Source organism: Onychomys torridus, unplaced genomic scaffold (genome assembly GCF_903995425.1).
Source record: "Onychomys torridus unplaced genomic scaffold, mOncTor1.1, whole genome shotgun sequence".
Classification (NCBI taxonomy): domain Eukaryota; kingdom Metazoa; phylum Chordata; class Mammalia; order Rodentia; family Cricetidae; genus Onychomys; species Onychomys torridus.
In genome coordinates, this window is record NW_023412870.1 from 925,557 (window position 1) to 945,450 (window position 19,894).

Genomic DNA, 19,894 nt, shown 5'->3' on the forward strand with positions numbered 1-19,894 from the left:
CACCTAAATCTTCAGTGAGATAAAAGGAGGATTGTGAGTTTGAGGCCAGCCTGGGCTACAATGTGAGACCATGTTTCAAGAGAGGGAGAGAAAAAGAAATAGAAAGGGACAAGGTGACAGAAATTATAGGGACAGGGAGAGGAAGAGGGAGCCCACAAACTTCAAATATCATGTAAGTCAAAGAAAAGTAAAGTAATTTGCATCACAGGATTGCAGCACAGCTGCAGGGCTCTGAGTGTAGCTGAGAAAACCCTCAAATACTAAGATTCTAGCAGTATGACAACACACCATTTTCAGCCCAGGAACATACCCCACAGTGAGATTTTGTTGAGAGGAGGGGAGCTATCAGGAAGAAGACAAGGTACAACATTGAACACTAGGAGTGAAGAGAAAGGCAGAGCAAACTAAGAACAAAGGAAACTGCCATTTGGAAAGAAAACAACCACACAGACTCAACAGAAGGGGAGTCCTTGGACTGAGTTGAGGCATTGGGAAAGGAATATGGCCCACCATCCACTACCACCCATAGGAAGCATCTCTGATAGTTAGTGATCCAGAATATCAGAATGCAATACAGACTCCCAGTAAATAGCTTTAAGTGCTAAAAGAATGAAGAATAAGTAGTCAAATCTACAATCAGGAGATGTTCTAATATACCTCTCTATGCTACTGATTACATAAGTAGCCAAAATAACTAGACATGAAAACCTGAACAACATAACTTCCACATTTGTTTAATACATGTAAAGCACTGAGCTCAAAAGTAAAAGAAGTCATGATATTGCTCGGGCACATTGAACACTTACTAAGTCAAGCATAGACTGAGTCTTTCTTAATGCTTGGAGGTTTTGTTTGTTTGTTTGTTTTATTTTGTTTGTTTTTATTTCAGAAAGCTGAACTATTCAAACACTGCTTTAAAACTGAAGAAAATAAGATGGAAATAATAAAAATAACAGGAATTTTACAATAAAAAGCAAACATACAATATAGAAAATTCAACAAAGATAAATCTACTATTTAGAAAGATTATGAAAATAATGAACCCCATCAGAATCAGAAAATTATAAGAAAGGGGATCTAAAAAGCTTACTAAATGCTTCAAACTAAGCAACATCATTTAAATAATCCATATATAAAAGGAGAAACCCACTGGGCGTTGGTGGCGCACACCTTTAATCCCAGCACTCGGGAGGCAGAGGCAGGCGGATCTTTGTGAGTTCGAGGCCAGCCTGGTCTCCAAAGCAAGTTCCAGGAAAAGCGAAAAGCTACACAGAGAAACCCTGTCTCGAAAAAACAAACAAAAAAAAAAAAAAGGAGAAACCCAAATAGAAACTAGAAAATACATTTGGTGATTAGGAAAATGAGACATATCAAAATTTTATTATATAGTGAAAACAATTGACCTTTAATTCTTATATAAGAAAGAGATAAATATTCAAAAACCACAGAGAAATAATAAACATTAGAGGTGATAGACATGCTAATAACCATGTCTTGATCATTATAAAATAACATACATATCAAAACATCACATTGGTGCAGGGGCTGGGTGTGGTGGTGCATCCCTTTAATTCCAGCATTTAGAAGGCAGAGGCAGGTGGGTCTCTGTGCATTCAAGCCTAGCCTGGTCTACATAACAAGTTCCAGCCCTACCTCAAAAAAGAAATCTCACATTGCACTCATGAAGCTGCACAATTATGCATTAATAAAAAACCAAACAAATATTGTAAGTATCTAAATTTTCACTTCCTAAAACTAATAAGTAAGTGAATGAATGCTAGAAACTTGAAATAAAATAAGCCAGGTTAAACCTGAAGAAACTAAGATGGAAATAATTAAAATAACAGAAATTTTACAATTAAAAAAATATGTACAACAGAGCCAGCAGTGCTGGCACATGCCTTTAATCCCATCACTTGGGAGACAGACCCACGTGGATCTCTGTAAGCTCGAGGCCAGCCTGGTCTACAGAGTGAGATTCAGAACACGCACCAAAACTATACGGAGAAACCCTATCTCAAAAAGCCAAAAAAAAAAAAAAAAAAAAAAGTACAACAAAGAAAATTCAACAAAGATAACATTTTAAAAGGCTGTGGAAATGATGAAGTCCACCAGATGTATGTTACCAACTTAAAAGACAGCCTCTGCAGATATGATCAATGTTAAGAATACAGAAAACAAATCAATCAAATATCATCAAACACAATGTCATGTAAAAACAAAAAGAATTTACGGCCACAGTTGCACTGTAGTCCCTTCCAAACTTCAGCCTTTTCCTCAGTAAAATGAAGATGTATAATATATTCACATAAAATCTTACACATTAATGTTTATAGAATATTCATTTATAAAAAACAAACACTCAGAGGACAGTAGTCCTCCAATGAATGAACAGCAAAGCAAACTGTATATACCAGAGAAAACAATTCTGCATAACAGGAATGAACAAACTGGATGTGATACCTCATGTTTGCAGTCCCAGCACTTGAGAGGCTGATGCAGGAAGGGAGGATTGCTGTAAGTTCCAGTCCAGTCTGGGCTACATAGTGAAACTGTCTCTAAAAAGCCAAAAACCATTACAAGGGAAGAATGAACAGTTCAATGAAATCTTCATGAATCTGCTTAATGTTAGACTCTCCCAAGAGGTTTTTACACTCTGGTTTTGTGTTTATGTAGCACGTTTTTAAGTGGGTAATTTTTAGAAACTGGGAACAGATAAGAAGTTCCAAACTTTGTAGAATGAGATGTAAGAAGGGGCAGATATGTGCTAGTGAACATAAAAAGAATAATAACTGGTCCCCATAGTGAGGACACTATTCTGTATTTTAAGTGCAGTGCTAGCTGTGGGGGGACACACGATAAAATTATGAAGGAGTAAACACAAACATAGAATGGATGAGTGCAAAGATGGCTGGGTGATCACTGGACTGATGAATTGCAGCAGCTGAATAACCTGGCTGTGACCCTCTGTTTTAATTGGTTACCTCTGGAAGAATAGAGTATAGGAACACAGAATTTCTGCATTGTTTAAAGTCATAACTGCATGTTATAAAGATTATAGTTAGGATTGTAGCTCACATGTTTGACAACATCAAAATATTTACAAACAAATTTATTTTTGAGGATGTTTAAATAGGAATTTGTCACGGTGAAATTTTGTACTATTTATATGAAGATAAATTTTTAATTCTATCAGAACTTAAATTTTTTAATCAAATACATTGTTTTTACAATTTAGCTGCACATGTCCCTCAACATGTTAAAAATTATATATTATACCATTATGTTCATTTGACCATTTTAAACACAAGTGAATGGAAAGAATCCAACTACCTTAAACTATGAAAGTATTACATTTATAAAAGGAAATTTAGTATGCAGAATTTAAACACATATGTGTATATAAATAGGCTCAAAAATAAAACTTAACTGCCAGATAAACTCAGAAAAATTTTAAAATCACATATATATATATATATATATATATATATATATATATATATATATATATACTTAACACCAGAGCACGAGTGATTTATGTCTCGGATTAAGTAAATAGCTTTAGCAAGGGAAGGACAGTTGTTTTGGCATTTTGTTGTCTGGCTGACCTGTTCAGATTAGTTAGCATCAGAAGCAGTATGAAAATTTCATTACTTGATCAGTGAGTCAACACAGGCAGTGAGGAGATCCCTTCCATGGACACATACATAGGAGAAATATTCTAAATGTAACTGTTGGTGGCAGGGAATTTCAAGAATCATGTACAAGCAGGACATAATAACTGACACACATGGTCAAGGATTTGGGGCTATACACATGAAATAATGTAAGAAGTATATCTCACTATAGTTCACAAATTATGTTTATTTTTCCAGAAATAGAATCATCCCTCTTCCACTAAAAACACTCCTACAGTCATGTTTATTTAATACCAAATACAACCTAACTTGTTACCAACACTGAAATGCAACCTGCTTCTCTGATGAGTACTGATGTTGTCAGACACTGAGATTAATCCTCTAAGTCTTTGCTCTCTCTCCCTTCTCCTTATCTCCTCTCTCATTCTTACATACACACACACACACACACACACACACACACACACACACACACATACACGCCCACCTCCACCACCAGATCCACTAAAGTCACACACACTGACATATATTTACAACATATCATATGCTTGATCACATAGCCTACCCTGAGATCTGAACACTCCCACCCTATCATGTGTGCATGCCAAAAAAAAAATAATCTATAAACGAATTAGAAAAATAAAAGATTTCCAGATTCTGACTTGTACAGTGAACCTACTCAGTTTATACTGAAATTTTTACAAACTGTAGTAAAAGTGGATCCCCAGTTACCTTTACTCACCCATTGCTGTGGTATGAACTTCTTTTCATCAGAAAGAAAAAAAAAAATGACCCTAACAGTCCATGTGAAGACACATTCCCCATAAGCCAAGCTCTCAGGAGGTAGAGGATCAAGGTATGGGCTGCATAATGGTTTTCACACAAGCTTAGGCTATATGACAACTTGTCTAGCAAAGAAAAGAAGGGAGAGAGGGAAAGAGGGAGGGAGGGAAGGAGGAAAAGAGAGAGAAATAGAAAGAGGAAGGAACGAAAGAATATTCCTGCCAATATTACATTTACCCATTAGTCCAAGCTGCTGTACATACTTAAGAATGGATATAAGAACTTATTTATAGAAACAGTACTAAATCTCAGCAGTAATCGCCTTTTATTCTGACAGGGAAAACCAGGATGAACCTTCTCATACTTCCCTATCAGTGTCTTGGGCATTAATATCTTGGGGTCTTCTCTCCAAGGATTCATTCTGTCCAAATTTCTTTTCCCATAAGTATTAATTTATTCCTTTTCTTTTTGTTCTAGTCAAACAGTTCCATTGATGTTAAAAGTAATAAAAATTTGGTAAAATGCTTTGCCAATTATGACGGAGAAAAGAGTGGAAATAATATCAAAGATGAGGTGGAACCACCACATTCCCTATGAAATCTAACAACTAGTGAGTGCAAAAAGAAACTTAGAGTAATATACTGCAAATTAAAATGCACACTTTAAACTGAGTTCTGCAAACACTGTTGATCATTTACAGTCAAACACAAAAGACTGAGCAATTGGAGTGTTTGGCTAACTTACGTTTGGGGATTGGTGTTTATACAGACATTTGGCAGAAGTAACAAGTGGACCTACTGAAATACTGCAAGCCATCTAATAAATTCATTTGTGACATTGTGATTAATATTATTTCTGAGTGTAAATGGAATAATAATATAATTTGTATCAATTCATCAAACATCACTAACATCAACTTTAGATTCATTAGATTTATATCAATATTTTTGTTTTAATGCTATCTTTGTTTTCTGTGCCTCCCAGAACTGTTTTCCCTGCAGTGCAGCTAAGCTTGCCAATGGTATTAATGAGTCTGTATTCAAGTCAGTTTTCTGTCCCTTCCTTGACTCCAGAGACTCTCACTTAGATCGCCAGTGGAAAGGGAGGACTTTAGAGCTTGCAGATATGAAAAACTCAGGGGCTTCTACTTTTGATGACCAAAAGGTTTGACTGCAAGACTTCCTCTTTGAAGATTTCCCACCAGAGCACCAATGAACATGCTAGAGAAACAAAGGTCCTCCTTTCCACTGTGTTTACTGATCAGATTGCAGACCTCCCATCTTAAAACTATGATTTGCAGAATTGAAGGCTCTGCCGGTGGAATCAACAGGTTTCCTTTTCTCTGTTAGCTAAAGCCATGCATAGGACTTTCTCCCTTACACATTTTCTTTGTGTGGTGCATGATGTTAGAGATGTCAGAGTTCTGCTCTCTCTCCCCCTTGTTTCTCTCTCTCTCTCTCTCTCTCTCTCTCTCTCTCCCTTCCTTCCTTCCTTCTTCCCTCCTCTGTGCTTCCCTCTCTTCTCATCTCATATAACCCACTAGGGTATTTGTAGTAGGCTTTTTTTTTTTTGGGGGGGGGGCTGCCACCCAGCTCCCAAATAAGATGTAAAGACTTATTCTTAGTTACAAATGCTGGGCTTTAGCTCTGACCTGCCCCAAGCCAGCTTCTCTAACCTAAATTAACCTGTTTCTCTTTATCTATGTTTTGTCTTGGGGCTTTTTACCTCTCTTTCCTTCTGTATATATTACTTTCGTGCCTCTTCCCTGTCTGGCTGGTGTCTTCCTCTCTTTCTCCTTCTTTTCTTCTCTCCTCCCAAGCCTAGATTCTTCCTATTTATTCTCTCTGTCTGCCAGCCCGGCCCATCCCTTCTCTGTCTAGCTATTGGCTATTCAGCTCTAGACCAATCAGGTGCCTCAGGCAACACATCTTTACATAATTAAACAAATGCAACATAAAAATATGTAACACATCTTCACATCATTAAAGTAGTATTCCACAATATAAACAAATGTAACACATCTTTGCCTATTTAAACAAATGTTCCACAACAGATATTGAACTCCTTATGTAACTGGAGACAACCTTGAACTCCTTCCAAGGTCCCTGTCTCTACCTCCTGGGGTTGAGTTTCAGGTGTGTGCCTCCAAGTGTGGCCTTAACAGTTTTAACTTCCAAATGTGATTATTATTGGTAGACCTAGCCCATATAAGTTATCTGTGGAGTCCGCCAGAGGACTCGGGTTTTATTCCCAGCCCTCACATCACACTTCACAGGCTCCGTAACTCCAATTCCAGGGGATCTAATGCCCTCTTCTAGCCTCTGCTGGCGGCACTGGGCACTCACATAAAGCACAGATACACACACACACACACACACACACACACACACACACACACACACACGAAAACATTGGTACACATAAAACAAACAAACAAACAAAAACTTTTGGTTTTTTTGTTGATTGGTTGGTTTGTTTCTTAAGAGCATACAAAGATCCTGAAGTATTAGAAGGGTTCCAGGAAATATGACAAGAAGTACAGGAGAACAACAGCCAAGGTAAAACCCAGGTAGCCACATTTGACTCAACTTGGAGAGAGAGTGGGTCAAGGAAGGGGAAAACCCAGCATTGAAGAGTCCCCAATTTCCTCAGAGTTTTCACTTCTTCATAACTCAACCTTTGTCGTATGCTTTTGCATGGACACTGATGACACTTCCCCAATTCTCATAGCGATTGGGTGGCGGGTACCAAGAGAATCCAATCAGCGTTACCCCAATTCCGCGATTTAAAGTGACGCCCGGTATCCGGGAAGGATGGCGACTTCAGACTACGGGGCCCTCCTCCTGCTGTTGGTGGTGGTCGCTATAGCTGTTACCCACACTGGCGCCGGTGAGTTCAGGGGTCAGAAGGGAACAACCTCTAAGGGCAGGAGCAATGGCATGGGGGGGGGGGGGCAGACCCTCCTGCTCCCTTCTCCACCTGGCCTGAGCTCCCCATCCCCACCTCCGCGCCCGGGCTAACCTGCCCGGGTTCTCAGAGGAGGGTCCTAGTCTCACCCTGCGCCGCCCCCAGGCTTCCACTCTCTGCGCTATTTCCACACCGCCCTGTCACGGCCGGGCCCTGGGCAGCCCCAGTACATTTCTGTCGGCTACGTGGACGACAAGCAGTTCCAGCGGTGCGATAGCAATGAAGAGATCCCGAGAATGGAGCCACGTGCGCCGTGGATGGAGCGGGAAGGACCAGAGTATTGGGAAGATCTGAAACACAAAGTGAAGAACATTGCACAAGAGGCCAGAGCGACCGTACGGACGCTGCTCCGCTACTACAACCAGAGTGAAGATGGTGAGTGACCCCAGGCGTGGGTCGGAGGTCACAACTCCTACATGTCCCCACAGACGAGCCCGAGTGGCCCCGAGTTCCAGGTTCGAGGTATGAAGGTAGGCTTCAGAGCCCTCAGAAACCCTGAACCCGGTTTCACTTTCAGTTTAGATGCAAATCCTGCAAATGGGTGGAGCGGGCCGGGTGGCCCAGGCTGACGGCCCTGTTGTTGCCAGGTTCTCACATCTTTCAGTGGATGGTTGGCTGCGATGTGGGGTCGGACATGCGCCTCCTTGGCGCATACTATCAGTGTGCCTATGATGGCCGGGATTACATCACCCTGAACGAGGACCTGAGCTCCTGGACCGCTGGGGACATGGTGGCTCAGATCTCAAAGCACAAGTTGGAGTCTGATGGTGCCGCAGAGTACTTCAGGGCCTATGTGGAGGGGGAGTGTCTGGAGCTGCTCCACAGATTCCTGCAGAATGGGAAGGAAACTCTGCAGCGAGCAGGTACGAAGAACAATTAGGAACCACTTTTAGTGAGCAATGATATCCCCTGAACGCTCGTTGCCTGGGGAGGAAGGAAGTGCAGCATCAGCTGGAATACTGCCTCTTGCATCTGGAGGAGAGTGCTGCCACATCAGAGAGAAACTCTCCCCAGGGCTCACCCTTCCTTCAGAACAGTTGAATCTGTCCCAGGAAGAAGAAAACATCCCTGAAATAAACAACCAAGCAATTCGATTCAATCTGCAGCCCATTGTGAACCATGTCCTCTCCCAGGCCTGGTTCTCTGCCCACCCTAGTGTCTTTGGTGGTCAAGCTCCACCAATGTCGAGTCCCTCAGCCCAACCCAATCAGGACTAGAAGCAAGAAATCTGGAGTCTCCGACTTGGTACTGGTTCACCTTCTTAGTTAGGTTTCTACTGCTACAAAGAAACAGCATAACCAAAAGCCAGTGGGGAGGAAAGGGTTTGTCTGTCTTACACTTCAGCACTGCTCTGCATCTCGGGAAGTCGGGACAGGAACTCAAACAGGGCAGGAGCTGATGCAGAGGCCATGGAGGGTGCTGCTTACTGGCTTGCTCCTCATGGCTTCTCAGCCTGAGTTCTCATAGAAACCAGGACCACCTGCCCAGGATGACACCGCCCACAGTGGGCTGGGCCCTCCCCCATCAGTCACCAATTAAGAAATAACTTATAGGTTTTCCAACAGCCCGATCTTATGGAGATGTTTTCTTAATTGAGATTTCCTACTCTCAGGTGAGTTATATCGATATATATAAGATTTAGCTTATATCAAATTGACATAAAACTATCCAGCATACTCACCCTGATTCTAGAACATTCCAAGAAATGGTTTATGCTAGATATCTGAATCTAGGCTCCCATACAGTGCTTGCACCCCTCCCTCACCCTAATTTTGTCCATTCCAGAATGAGCCCACATGAGTCCCCCCCTCCAAAAAAAAAAAAAATACAAAATGCTTGAATTTTCCAACTCTTCCCCTCAGACCCACCAAAGGCACATGTGGCCTATCACCCTGGATCTGAAGGTGACATCACCCTGAGGTGCTGGGCCCTAGGCTTCTACCCTGCTGAGATCTCGCTGACCTGGCAGCGGGATGGGGAAGACTGGACTCAGGATATGGAGCTTGTGGAGACAAGGCCTTCAGGAGATGGGACCTTTCAGAAGTGGGCAGCTGTGGTGGTGCCTTCAGGAGAGGAGCAGAGATACACATGTCATGTGCAACATGAGGGCCTGACTGAGCCCCTCACCCTGAGATGGGGTAAGGAGGGGTAAGGGCAACAGAGTCAGGGAAAGTAGGAGCCCAGATCAAGATCAGGGCTGAGAACTGGGGATCACGACTCTGACTTTCAACTCCTTTCCCAGAGAGTTCTTCTCAATCCTCTATCCTCCTCCTCATCATCATCATCATTGCTGGTCTGATTCTCCTTGGAACTGTGGTCACTACTGCTGTGGTATGCAAGAGGAGGGACTCAGGTAGGCACAGGGGCAGCCTGAGTCTTCTTTCACAGCTGGGGACTCGGGGTCTTAGGTAGAATTTTCCTTGCCTTCTCTCTGGGAATGCCTTCGGCCCACCTTCTCAAATGCTATAACTCATTGTATTTTATTGTCTGTCTGTGAGTATATGCTGTGGGTACTTGTGTTTATAGTGTGTGTGTGTGTGTGTGTGTGTGTGTGTGTGTGTGTGTAAGCCAGATGTGTACTACTGTGTATCTTCCTCTATCCTTTCTGTCTTTTCTGAGATGGGACCTCACCAATTTGGTTAGAAGAGCTAGACAGTAAACTCCAGGGATTCTCCTATTTCTATGTCCCTAGTACTGGGGTTACAGATGCAAAACAAACCACATGCAGACTCAAAATACACAATTTAAACAATTTACATCTAAATCCCAAATATTTAAATCTCAAAAGTTCAAAATTGCAATTCTTGGAAAATATTTTTTAAAGATATTTACTTACATTTTAAAGAGGTTTTAATTTAAGGTACATAAAAGTATTACAGAACAGAGGCTATTTTATCCCATAAAACAGGCAATAGCTTGCATGTTTGCATGCACAAGCCCTCAGATACACTAATGAAAGTCATGCTGAGAAACACAGACTAGGAAATAGCATCACAAATAAATACTTACCTTGCCTAAGTCTCTGTGCTGGCAATCTACTGAAAGGCGCATGGGAAATAAAGGCCATATTCTTTTTCCAGGGTCAAAAGTCAGAAGGTCCCTGTTGAGAACGGATCCTCCAGAAGAGTATACTGCTCTTCCTTCATCTCCCGCCATGTTTCCACATCCTTCTCTGGGTCCTCAGTCCTAGTCCTAGTAGCTTCCCTTGGGTTATGAGTAACCCTTTTCAATAGATCTTTGTGGCCCTGCTGCTTTCCTGGCCTCTCACTCACTTTTTTCTTTCCACAGGTGAAAGAAGCATCCGTTATACACAGACTGTCAGTAAGTATGGTGGGATATGGTCCCTGATATGGGGCAGAGTAGACAGGAGCCTATGGGGCGCACAGCCAGCCCATAACTCCTTCTTTATCCCCATCTTCTGTGGGCTCTGATCAAGTCCCATTTGTTTTGCCCCAGGTAGGAACAGTGCCGAAGGCTCTGGTGCTTCTGTCACCATTTAGAAAGGTAAGCTCTTGCAGGGACTAACCTGTGACATGCAGTGGAACAGAGGATAGACTCCTGGGTTATAACTCTAAAATTTGGAACATTTTGAGTTGAGCTCTTCAGAGTGTCACCATTCCCAGAGAATAGTCTGAATTTCTTCCTGTTTTTTTGTTTTTTTTTTTTTACAGTATGAAAGTGCTGGCCGCGCGGTGGTGGCACACACCTATAATTCCAGCACTTGGGAGGCAGAGCCAGGCAGATCTCTGTGAGTTTGAGGCCAGCCTGGTCTCCAAAGCAAGTTCCAGGAAAGGTGCAAAGCTACACAGAGAAACCCTGTCTCAAAAAACCAAAAAGAAAAAAAAAAGTGCTGCCTTGTGTGGTTCTGAGTCTTATAGGATGTGTTCAGATCTCTCCTTCTCTACCATGACTCCAGGAATCCCCCACTTTCTCTTTCTGCAATTGGCATCTCACTCTGTCTCCTGTCAGCACAATGTGATGAAGCTAACAGCTGACACCAACTCTGAGGGCTGAGTCTCTTCCCCATACCTGTGTGCCTGTTTTACCACAGGCAGAGCTGGGACTTCATGGAACTTAAGGTTTCTCTAAGCTGTGGCTTCTTATTTCCCTACTGAAAGTAAGGATGTAGATATAGCTTTATTGTTTTTAACTTCTGGGTGTGGTTTGTTGGTTCATTAAAAGAGGAAGATTTGCAAAATTGATAGGAAATAAACCTGAAAACTTCCAAAACCCATGTGTTTACTATATTGAGTCTGTTATAGGTGGGCAAGAGAAGTCTGGAGAGCAGAGTGTGGCTGGATTTTGTCAGTGCTGCATATGTGAGCTTGGATACAGTCATCTCCTCTGCCCTTGACCCTCAGTAGAATGAAATAGATTTGGTAGGTGATGCCATGCAACTTATATTTAATGTCTTGAGCATTGATGAAGCCACCTAGGGAGTGACTAAGATGAGAACAGGAATGAGGACTCTGGTACTAGCAATCTCATTAGATCTTGGTTGTTGTCTGTGCAGAGCTTTCATATTGACAGTTATCTAAAATACAGTGATGAGTTATAACTTTCATGGATTTTTTTTACCTTAGTAGTTTTAATGCTTCAGGATTGCACTATGCCCTATTTCCTCCATTGGAATGGTAAAGTAAATTCTGTGCCATTGTATATTAGAAGTATGTAATTTGCTTTTTGCTTTTGATTTTACAGAGGATTCCAAAGAATAAATTTCCCTGAGTCTCAGAAGAAACTTTGGACTTAGAAATTTTAAACTGTATAGAGATGTGAAAAACTATAGGGCCTTTTAAAATTGGACTAAATACATTTTGCATATGATATGGCCACAAGCTTATGGGCTTCATGGAAAGGAATGTGGTGGTTTGAATTAGAATGGTCCCCATAGGCTCAGTATTTGAATATTTGGTCCCCAGGTGGTGGAACTGTTTGAGCAGGATTAAGAGGTATGGCCTTGTTGGAAGAGGTGTGTCACTGGGGCTGGGTTTTGAGGGTTAAAATGTCCACACTATTACTAGTTAGCTTTCCCTGCCTCCTGGCTGTGTCTCCAGATGTAAGCTTCAGCTACTGCTCCAGAACCATCCCAACCTGCCTCCTGCCATGCTCCACAAAATGGTAACCATGGCTCTAACACTTTGCAACTGTGAGCCCCCAATTAATTGTTTTCTTTTATAAGTTGACTTTGTCGTGGTATTTTTGCATGACAATAGAAAAGTAACTAAGCAGATGAATCTACTCATTGGTCATCCAATGCAGAGTGGTCAGCCCTGAAACCACATATACATAAACAACAAAAATGGACTTGGAAGACTTTTTATGTGTGTGTATAAACATATACATACATAGTATGTCTTAACAACAATGATCAAAGAAAATGTGGCTATCAAGTTGAGCATTGAAAGGATTTGGGAGAGCTCAAGGGAAGGTAAACTGGAATGGGCTGAAGTAGTGGTTCTCAACCTTTCTAATACTATGACTCTTTAATACAGTTCCTAATATGGTGAACCACAATTATAAAATTATTTTCTTGCAGCGGGAACATGGGCTGTCTCCAACTCTTTTACTGGCTTTAGGAACCCTACTCTTCATGCTAGGTTGCCTTGCCCAGCCTTAATATATGAGAAGGTGCTTAGTCTTATTGCAAGTAACTGTAATTTGTCACTGTAATGAATTATAATGTAAATATCTGATATGTAAGATATCTGATATGCAACCCCCAGGGGGCTCATGTCATGACCCACAGGTTGAGAACCATTGGAAGGAAGGAAGAGGACAAAGGAAAGTGATGTAGCTCTATTTCAATTAAAAACCTATTTTAAAAGAAAAAGACAAAAGACATTGTCAAGGGAGTTGATGAGACTTCAGCAACTACAACATGGAGTCCAGAGAAGTTGTTGAAGTAAAGATGACTAAGAAACAGTGACCATGATATCTCAGCAGAATTTCTAATTCACTTGTAACAGTTGGGGGGTGGCTTTGGGAAGGTGAAAGTTTGTGGTTGAGAGATACATTTAGCAGGCATTTGGAAGATGTTACAAGTTTTTTGTTTTTTGTTTTATGTTTTATGTTTTTCAAGACACGGTTTCTCCGAGTAGTTTTGGTGCCTATCCTGGATCTCGCTCTGTACACCAGGCTGGCCCTTGAACTCACAAAGATCCACCTGGCTCTGCCTCCCGAGTGCTGGGATTAAAGGCATGCGCCACCACCGCCTGGCTAGGAAGATGTTACAAGTTATACATGAAGGAAACTATCATTGACTATACAGATTATGGTGATAGAATTGTATTTAAAGGTCCTGAAACACCAGAATTATGAGTTTGGTTAAACAAGAAGTTTATACAATGAAAGAGTTTGGGGTAGGATGAAAGCTAGGGAAGCAGTAGTTTTTTTCTTTTTAAGGATGTGGGGCTGGAGAGGGGGCTCAGCAGTTAAGAACACTGGTTGCTCTTCCAGAGGAGCCAGTTTTGATTCCCAGCACTCATGCAGCAGCTCACAACTGTCTGTAACTCCAGACAACCTCTTCTAGTCTCCAGGCACTAGGCATGCACACAATGTACAAGCATATAAGCAGGCAAAAACAAAAACAAACAAAAAATCCCTTGTACATAAAATAAAAGAAAAAATTAAAGAAGAAAGAAGGAAGAGGAATAGGTGCAAGGTAAGTTAAGCCATCCTCATTTTGCACACTCTCTGCATCATCTTGTAGCCCTATCAGTTATAGGATTGCAATGGAAAGAAGAGATACACTAAAATTTCTCCAGTTACTATCAAGCAGAAAACTGAATGACTCCATGGAAAATGTCTCCATAAGAAACTAAACTATCACTGAGTTTATATCCCTTGACTCCCATGAAGACCCTCCAATTTGTGTGTTCATTATCATCTATGCTTCCATCATAGCAGGGCACATGCTCAGTGTAGTGGTGGTAGTCACAGAGGATTCACACCCCCATTTATTTATTTCTGGTGATCCTGTCCTTCATTGAGATCCTCTATATACCTCCACAGTGGTGCCCAAAATGTTGGAGGGCTTCCTACAGGAGTCTGCCATCTTTGTGACAAGCAGCCGCTTGTTCCAGTTCTTTATCTTTGGCTTTCTGGCTACAGATGAGTGTTTTCCTTCTGTCTGTGGTGACATATGATCACTACCTTGTAGTAAGAGTTTTCCTGCCTGGCTCAGTCAGGACAAATCTCTCTTACCCACCAGTCCCACAGTCGCTCAGACCCAACCAAGTAAACACACAGAAACTTATATTGCTTACAAACTGTATGGCTGTGGCAGGCTTCTTGTTATCTACTTCTTCTATCTTAAATTAACCCATTTCTGTTAGTCTATACTTTGCCCCATGGCTTGTGGCTTACCAGTGTCTTTACATGCTGCTTCTCTTGGCGGTGTCTGGCGGTGTCCTCTCTAGCCTTCTACCTCCCACAATTCTCTTCTCTGCTTGTCCCACCTATATTTCCTGCCTAGCTATTGGCCAATCAGCATTTTATTTATACAGAGTGATATCCACAGCACTTCCTCTTTTCTTTTTTGTTAAAAAAGGAAGGTTAACTTTCACATAGTAAAATTACAGATAACAAAACAATTATCAAGCAAGAATAACAGTTACAATATTAAAGAAGATATCCTATCTATCTTATATTTGTGAGTTTAAGGTTTTACATCTAACTTATCTTTTATCATAACTGAGGAAATTATATCTATCTAGTCTTCAACTACATCAAAGACCTCAGAAGGTGGGTAAGAGAGATTTGTTCTGACTGAGCCAGGCAGGAAAACTCTAACTACACTACCTAGCAATCTGTCACTCCCTAAGGTACCCACTCCTGATGGGACCTCGATGGTGTCTGGGATTGGTGCTCATAGTCTGGCTGTCTGGCTTCATGATAGAACTGATTATTGCTATGATGCCCCCCCCCACTGTGGCCCCAACCAAGTTGACCACTTTTACTGTGATTTCTCATGTTGATGGTCCTGCCTGCTCAGATACTGGAGTGGCCCAGGTGACTACATTTGTTCTTTCTGTTGTCCTCCTGACTATCCCCTTTGGGCAGGTTCTGATATCCTATGCTCAGATTGTAGTGACTGTGCTATGTTGTGGGATAATCTTTTTGTATACTGTAAAGATGTGTCTCTGCCAAGGCACCTTCTGATTGGTTTAATAAAGAGCTGAACAGCCAATAGCAAAGCAGGAGAGGATAGGTGGGATTTCTGGGAAGGAAGAGGAACTTGGGGGAAGGATCTGGTGTAAGAGACTTGCCAGTGAGACTCGGTGAAAGTCAAACGTATGCTGTATTGAGGAAAGGTAATAAGTAAAGTGGCAGGATGAACATTAGTATAAATGGGTTAATTTAAGTTATAAGAGCTAATTGGGAACAAGCCTAAGCTAAGGCCAAGCTTTCATATTTAAGAAGTCTCTGTGTCATTATTTGGGAGCTGGTGGTCCAAAGAAAGTCTGGCTGCTCTGGAGCCAGAAGAACAAAGGCTTTCTCTCCATGTTCCTCCCATTTGACTATGGTGTGTCCACAGTCTATGTAACACTCATGGTCTTTCATATTGTGCCCATTGTTGTCCATTTGCAGCTCCTCACCAAGGTTATTGCCCTGCTCTACACAGTGGTCACTCCCATCCTAAACCCTGTCATCTATACCTTGAAGAACCAGAAGGTACATCAGGCACTAAGAAGGCTTCTCTACTGCAAAGCAACTGAAATGTGACCTAAGGAGGGTAATGAAGATTTTCTATTGGACTTTCAGGGTCTTGCTTGAAAAGTCTCCCACAATGAGATGGTAATGAGTATTCCGTTCTTTCCCAGAATTTCCCTTTAGGTCTTCTGAATTATGCCCAAAGGTAAGATAATAGTTCAACAATTTTCAAATGTTAATTTAAAAGATTATATAAACTACTGTGAGTTGGTTTTTGGATACACCATAAATAGTACACTCATTCAATCATTAGTGCAGATATGTACTAAATTGTTACTCTGTAGCCTGTTACTATATGCAGTACTGCTACTAATGAATAGTGAAAGGAAAATTACAGAAACAAAACACCAATACAGAGACAAATCTAAAGCAATGCTCATTTATATTATTGTAGTATGACATTTGATTGTGTGTATTTGGGTTTGAGCATGCAAACTTGATGATGGAATTTGCAATTTGCTTTCCCACAAAATGTTACATCATAAGTAACTTTACACATATTTATACATACACACATAAAACACCAATAATAATAAATTATCTTAAAAGGAATCCTGTAATATATTCTCCAATATTGACCTAGGTTATGGTCAGCCTCACCAGCTTCCTGGCCTCTTACTTGTGATTTAACTTCTGTGAACTCTACAGCTCCCTTTAACATGATTTGTCAGTGGCATCCAATTCCAGGACAGTAAGGATATCAGGGAGCTGTTGTTGCTAGAGCACTGGTGAGAAAGTCTAACAATTATCAAATGATTGTACTGGTTGCAGTGGATATTCATGCTTCAGGAAAACGAATTAAGAAGACAACAAATGGCGAACACAACAGTGTTATTTCCAATAGACCATTGAATTGTCTCTTTTCTTGTTGCTGTGACAAAATACCTGGCTGAAGCGATTTGGGATAGAAAGTTTCATTTTATTCGTGGTTTGAAGAATACGGTACATCAGGATGAGGAAGGCCTGGCAGCAGGAGGATGGGGTGGCAGGTCACGTCTGTGGTCAACGAGCACAGACAGAGGAAATAAAGCAGGTTTTTCCATTTGCTCTTTATACTAAGTCCAGGACCATTCTATGGAACAAGTGATGCCACCCACATTCAGGATGAATCTTCTCTCCTCAGTGAAATCTCTCCAGAGAACCCTCACAGACATGCCCAGATATGTATGTTCTAGGTGATTCCAAAACGAGTCAAATTAACACTGAAGATTAGCCAAAGAAATCATATAATTCCCCCATGAGCCATTGTGTTTGTGGCTGACTCATTTTGCATGTGTGGTAGTGTTGTGGGGTGTGATCCTCCCTGAGTGATGATCCTTAGTCCTGAGACTTCTCCATGTTCAGAATCTTTCTCAATGAACTCTTAACATCCTTATTCCTCAGACTATAAATGAAGGGGTTCAGAGTGGGAGTTACCAGGGTATACATGACAGCAGCTACCACCTCCCCAGATGAGTGAGAACTAGATGGGGGCTTCAGGTATGTGGCAAAGACTGTGCTGTAGAAGAGGAGGACCATAGAGAGGTGGGAACTGCATGTGGCTAGGGCTTTCCTTTTCCCCTGTGTTGATGGAACCCTAGCCACAGCAGAGAAAATACAACCATAAGAACTTACAATGCAGAGAAGTGCACCTATTCCTAAAACCCCAGCCAAAGCCATCATCAAGGACTCATTGAGATAGGTATTGGAGCAGGAAAGCCGTAAAAGAGGGCCAAAATCACAGAAAAAATGAGGAATCTCTTGGTTGTTATGAAAAGATAACTGGGAGATCAACAAGGTATGGACCAGAGACACACAATGAGCTACTACCCATGACCCACTAGCCAGAACCCCACATCTGCAAGAAGTCATTAGAAGTGGGTAGTGCAGTGGATGGCAGACAGCAGCATAACGGTCAATAGCCATGACTGCAAGAAGTAAGTTATCCATGTCCGCAAAAAAAGCAAAGAAGTACAACTGAGTCAGACATCCAGAGAATGAGATTGATCCATCTCCAGTCCACAAAGTCTCCAGCATTTTGGGGGTTGTGGTAGTAATGAAGCAAAGATCAATGAGGGAGAGCTGAATGAGGAAGAAATACATAGGGGTGTGGAGGTGAACATCGGCACCAATAGCTAACATAAGTAGCAGGTTCCCTAGGAGGCTCAGCAAGTAGAGAGCTAGGAAGACACTAAAGAGAGGCTGCCATCTCTCTCTATCTCTGGACAGTCCTAAGAGGATAAAGCCAGGAGCCTGACTGCAGTTCATAGTGAGTCTTGTGTTTCAAGAAGAAACTGGTATGAAGACAATTCACTCACTGTAGGCAAGAATGGACATCAACCCAGACCTGGTCCCTTGGCAATGGGTCTCTCTCACAGCACCAATTGAGCGATGGAAACTATAATAGCAAACAGAGGGACATGACTTGGAGTTCATTAAAAATGGCTCCCTAGGGAGACATAAGACAATTTGTGGATGGGCAGTGGCTTCCTGGAATTCTCTAGGCGAAAGCTGTGCTTTTTAAACTGTGTATTACATGATAGAATAACTACTTTCCTATGAATCTTTTTTACTTTGAAGGCAGAGGCTGCATCTTAGTACTTAACTTGGTACTTTGCACGCAGTGTCCATCCACAGAGTCATCACTCTGGTTGCAGCTTCAGCTGATTAAGGAGAGTACTGCTGTTTTCCTGAGTGACTTGCTGTGACCACAGTTGCCTCATCTAACATGTTGTTCACAGTGCTGCCAAGACAGTTCCTTCAAAAAGTAAAAGCACATAATTTACTTGCTTACAAGCAGTTACCTGAGAAACTATACTTTTTATGAGGCTGTATTAGTCTTTGTGTAACTTCTAAGGTCTCAGTGTTTTCATTTGGCGATGTCTTATCAACTCTATCATACCTCACTGTCCACATTCAATGTGTCATCAGCAAGTCACAACTCTCATTACCAGTTTTATGTCTTGGTCAGTTCCTGTTGCTAGCAAAATGCTGCAAACTAAGTAACAAAAAAAGATTTATTTTGAATCATAGGTCAAGCAAAAGGTAGGAGAAACCATTTTGGTGGAGTCTGAGACAGCAGAGAGCAACACAGAGCAAGATGTGGGAAGTGTGTGTGTGTGTGTGTGTGTGTGTGTGTGTGTAAGTGTGTGTGAGTGTGCGTGGAAGTGTGTGTGTGAGTGTGTGTGTAAGTGTGTGTGTGTAAGTGTGTGTGTGTGTGTATACTTCTGGTAGCTCTTCTTAAGCCATTACTGTTTAATCTAATCCAAGAGACAACCAAAAGTTCTACCACAGTCAAACTCAGTTTCCACCATCTCAGTAACTCACTGACCTTTTATATGACTTTGAGAGATAACACCTCGTTTCAAACCATAGGGCTCATCCTTACAAGCTCAGTTTCTTTCCTGGAATTTCTTCTTATGCTTCTTTGATTGGAAGATCTACCTTGCACCCCAATGGATTACCACAAGTGTGATAGGGAGAAAGTCACCATACATATTTTGTTTAAATATTTAGTAATTTTTAAATTAGTATGTGTCTCCTTCACAAGGAAATGAGGTATATTATGGTTGAAGAGCAAAATCTTATTTGCCTCTTCAAAGTGCTTGTCATTAAAAAAATGTTAATTAAAAAAAATACTTCCCGCCGGGCGTTGGTGGTGCACACCTTTAGTCCCAGCACTCGGGAGGCAGAGGTAGGCAGATCTCTGTGAGTTCGAGGCCAGCTTGGTCTAAAAAGCGAGTTCCAGGAAAGGCTCAAAGCTACACCGAGAAACCCTGTCTCAAAAAAAAAAAAACTTCCCAAGAAATGGA

General features: G+C 41.6%; 2 protein-coding genes across 6 annotated transcripts; one reads left to right on the forward strand and one right to left on the reverse strand.

Annotated features, from left to right (window-relative positions):
• The first annotated feature begins 7,218 nt into the window (after positions 1-7,218).
• On the forward strand, positions 7,219-19,219 carry LOC118576014 (class I histocompatibility antigen, Gogo-B*0103 alpha chain-like). 5 transcript variants are annotated; one of them, XR_004943907.1, is made up of 10 exons: positions 7,219-7,310; positions 7,494-7,763; positions 7,976-8,251; positions 9,251-9,526; positions 9,631-9,741; positions 10,677-10,709; positions 10,845-10,892; positions 15,981-16,125; positions 16,214-16,248; positions 16,875-19,219. XR_004943907.1 is itself a non-coding variant. In XM_036176409.1 (8 exons), exons 1-7 carry the CDS (start codon positions 7,235-7,237, stop codon positions 10,886-10,888), a joined length of 1,086 nt encoding a protein of 361 aa, XP_036032302.1. In that variant the 5' UTR covers positions 7,219-7,234; the 3' UTR covers positions 10,889-10,892; positions 15,981-19,219. The 5 variants fall into 5 exon arrangements, 2 of the variants coding, with proteins under 2 accessions (XP_036032302.1, XP_036032301.1); XR_004943906.1 differs by having other exon boundaries at positions 15,981-16,248; positions 18,663-19,219; XR_004943905.1 differs by having other exon boundaries at positions 16,214-19,219.
• LOC118576015 (olfactory receptor 1G1-like) lies at positions 17,395-18,416 on the reverse strand. Its single transcript, XM_036176410.1, has one exon. The coding sequence runs from the start codon at positions 18,348-18,350 to the stop codon at positions 17,421-17,423; it is 930 nt and encodes a 309-aa protein (XP_036032303.1). The 5' UTR covers positions 18,351-18,416; the 3' UTR covers positions 17,395-17,420.
• Positions 19,220-19,894: the final 675 nt, after the last annotated feature.

Coding starts and splice junctions, on each gene's coding strand:
- LOC118576014 (XM_036176409.1), top strand. CDS start 7,235: ATGGCGACTTCAGACTACGGGGCCCTCCTCCTGCTGTTGGTGGTGGTC. Junction 7,764..7,975: donor CTACAACCAGAGTGAAGATG/GTGAGTGACCCC, acceptor TGTTGTTGCCAG/GTTCTCACATCTTTCAGTGG. Junction 9,742..10,676: donor ATGCAAGAGGAGGGACTCAG/GTAGGCACAGGG, acceptor TTCTTTCCACAG/GTGAAAGAAGCATCCGTTAT.
- LOC118576015 (XM_036176410.1), bottom strand. CDS start 18,350: ATGAACTGCAGTCAGGCTCCTGGCTTTATCCTCTTAGGACTGTCCAGA.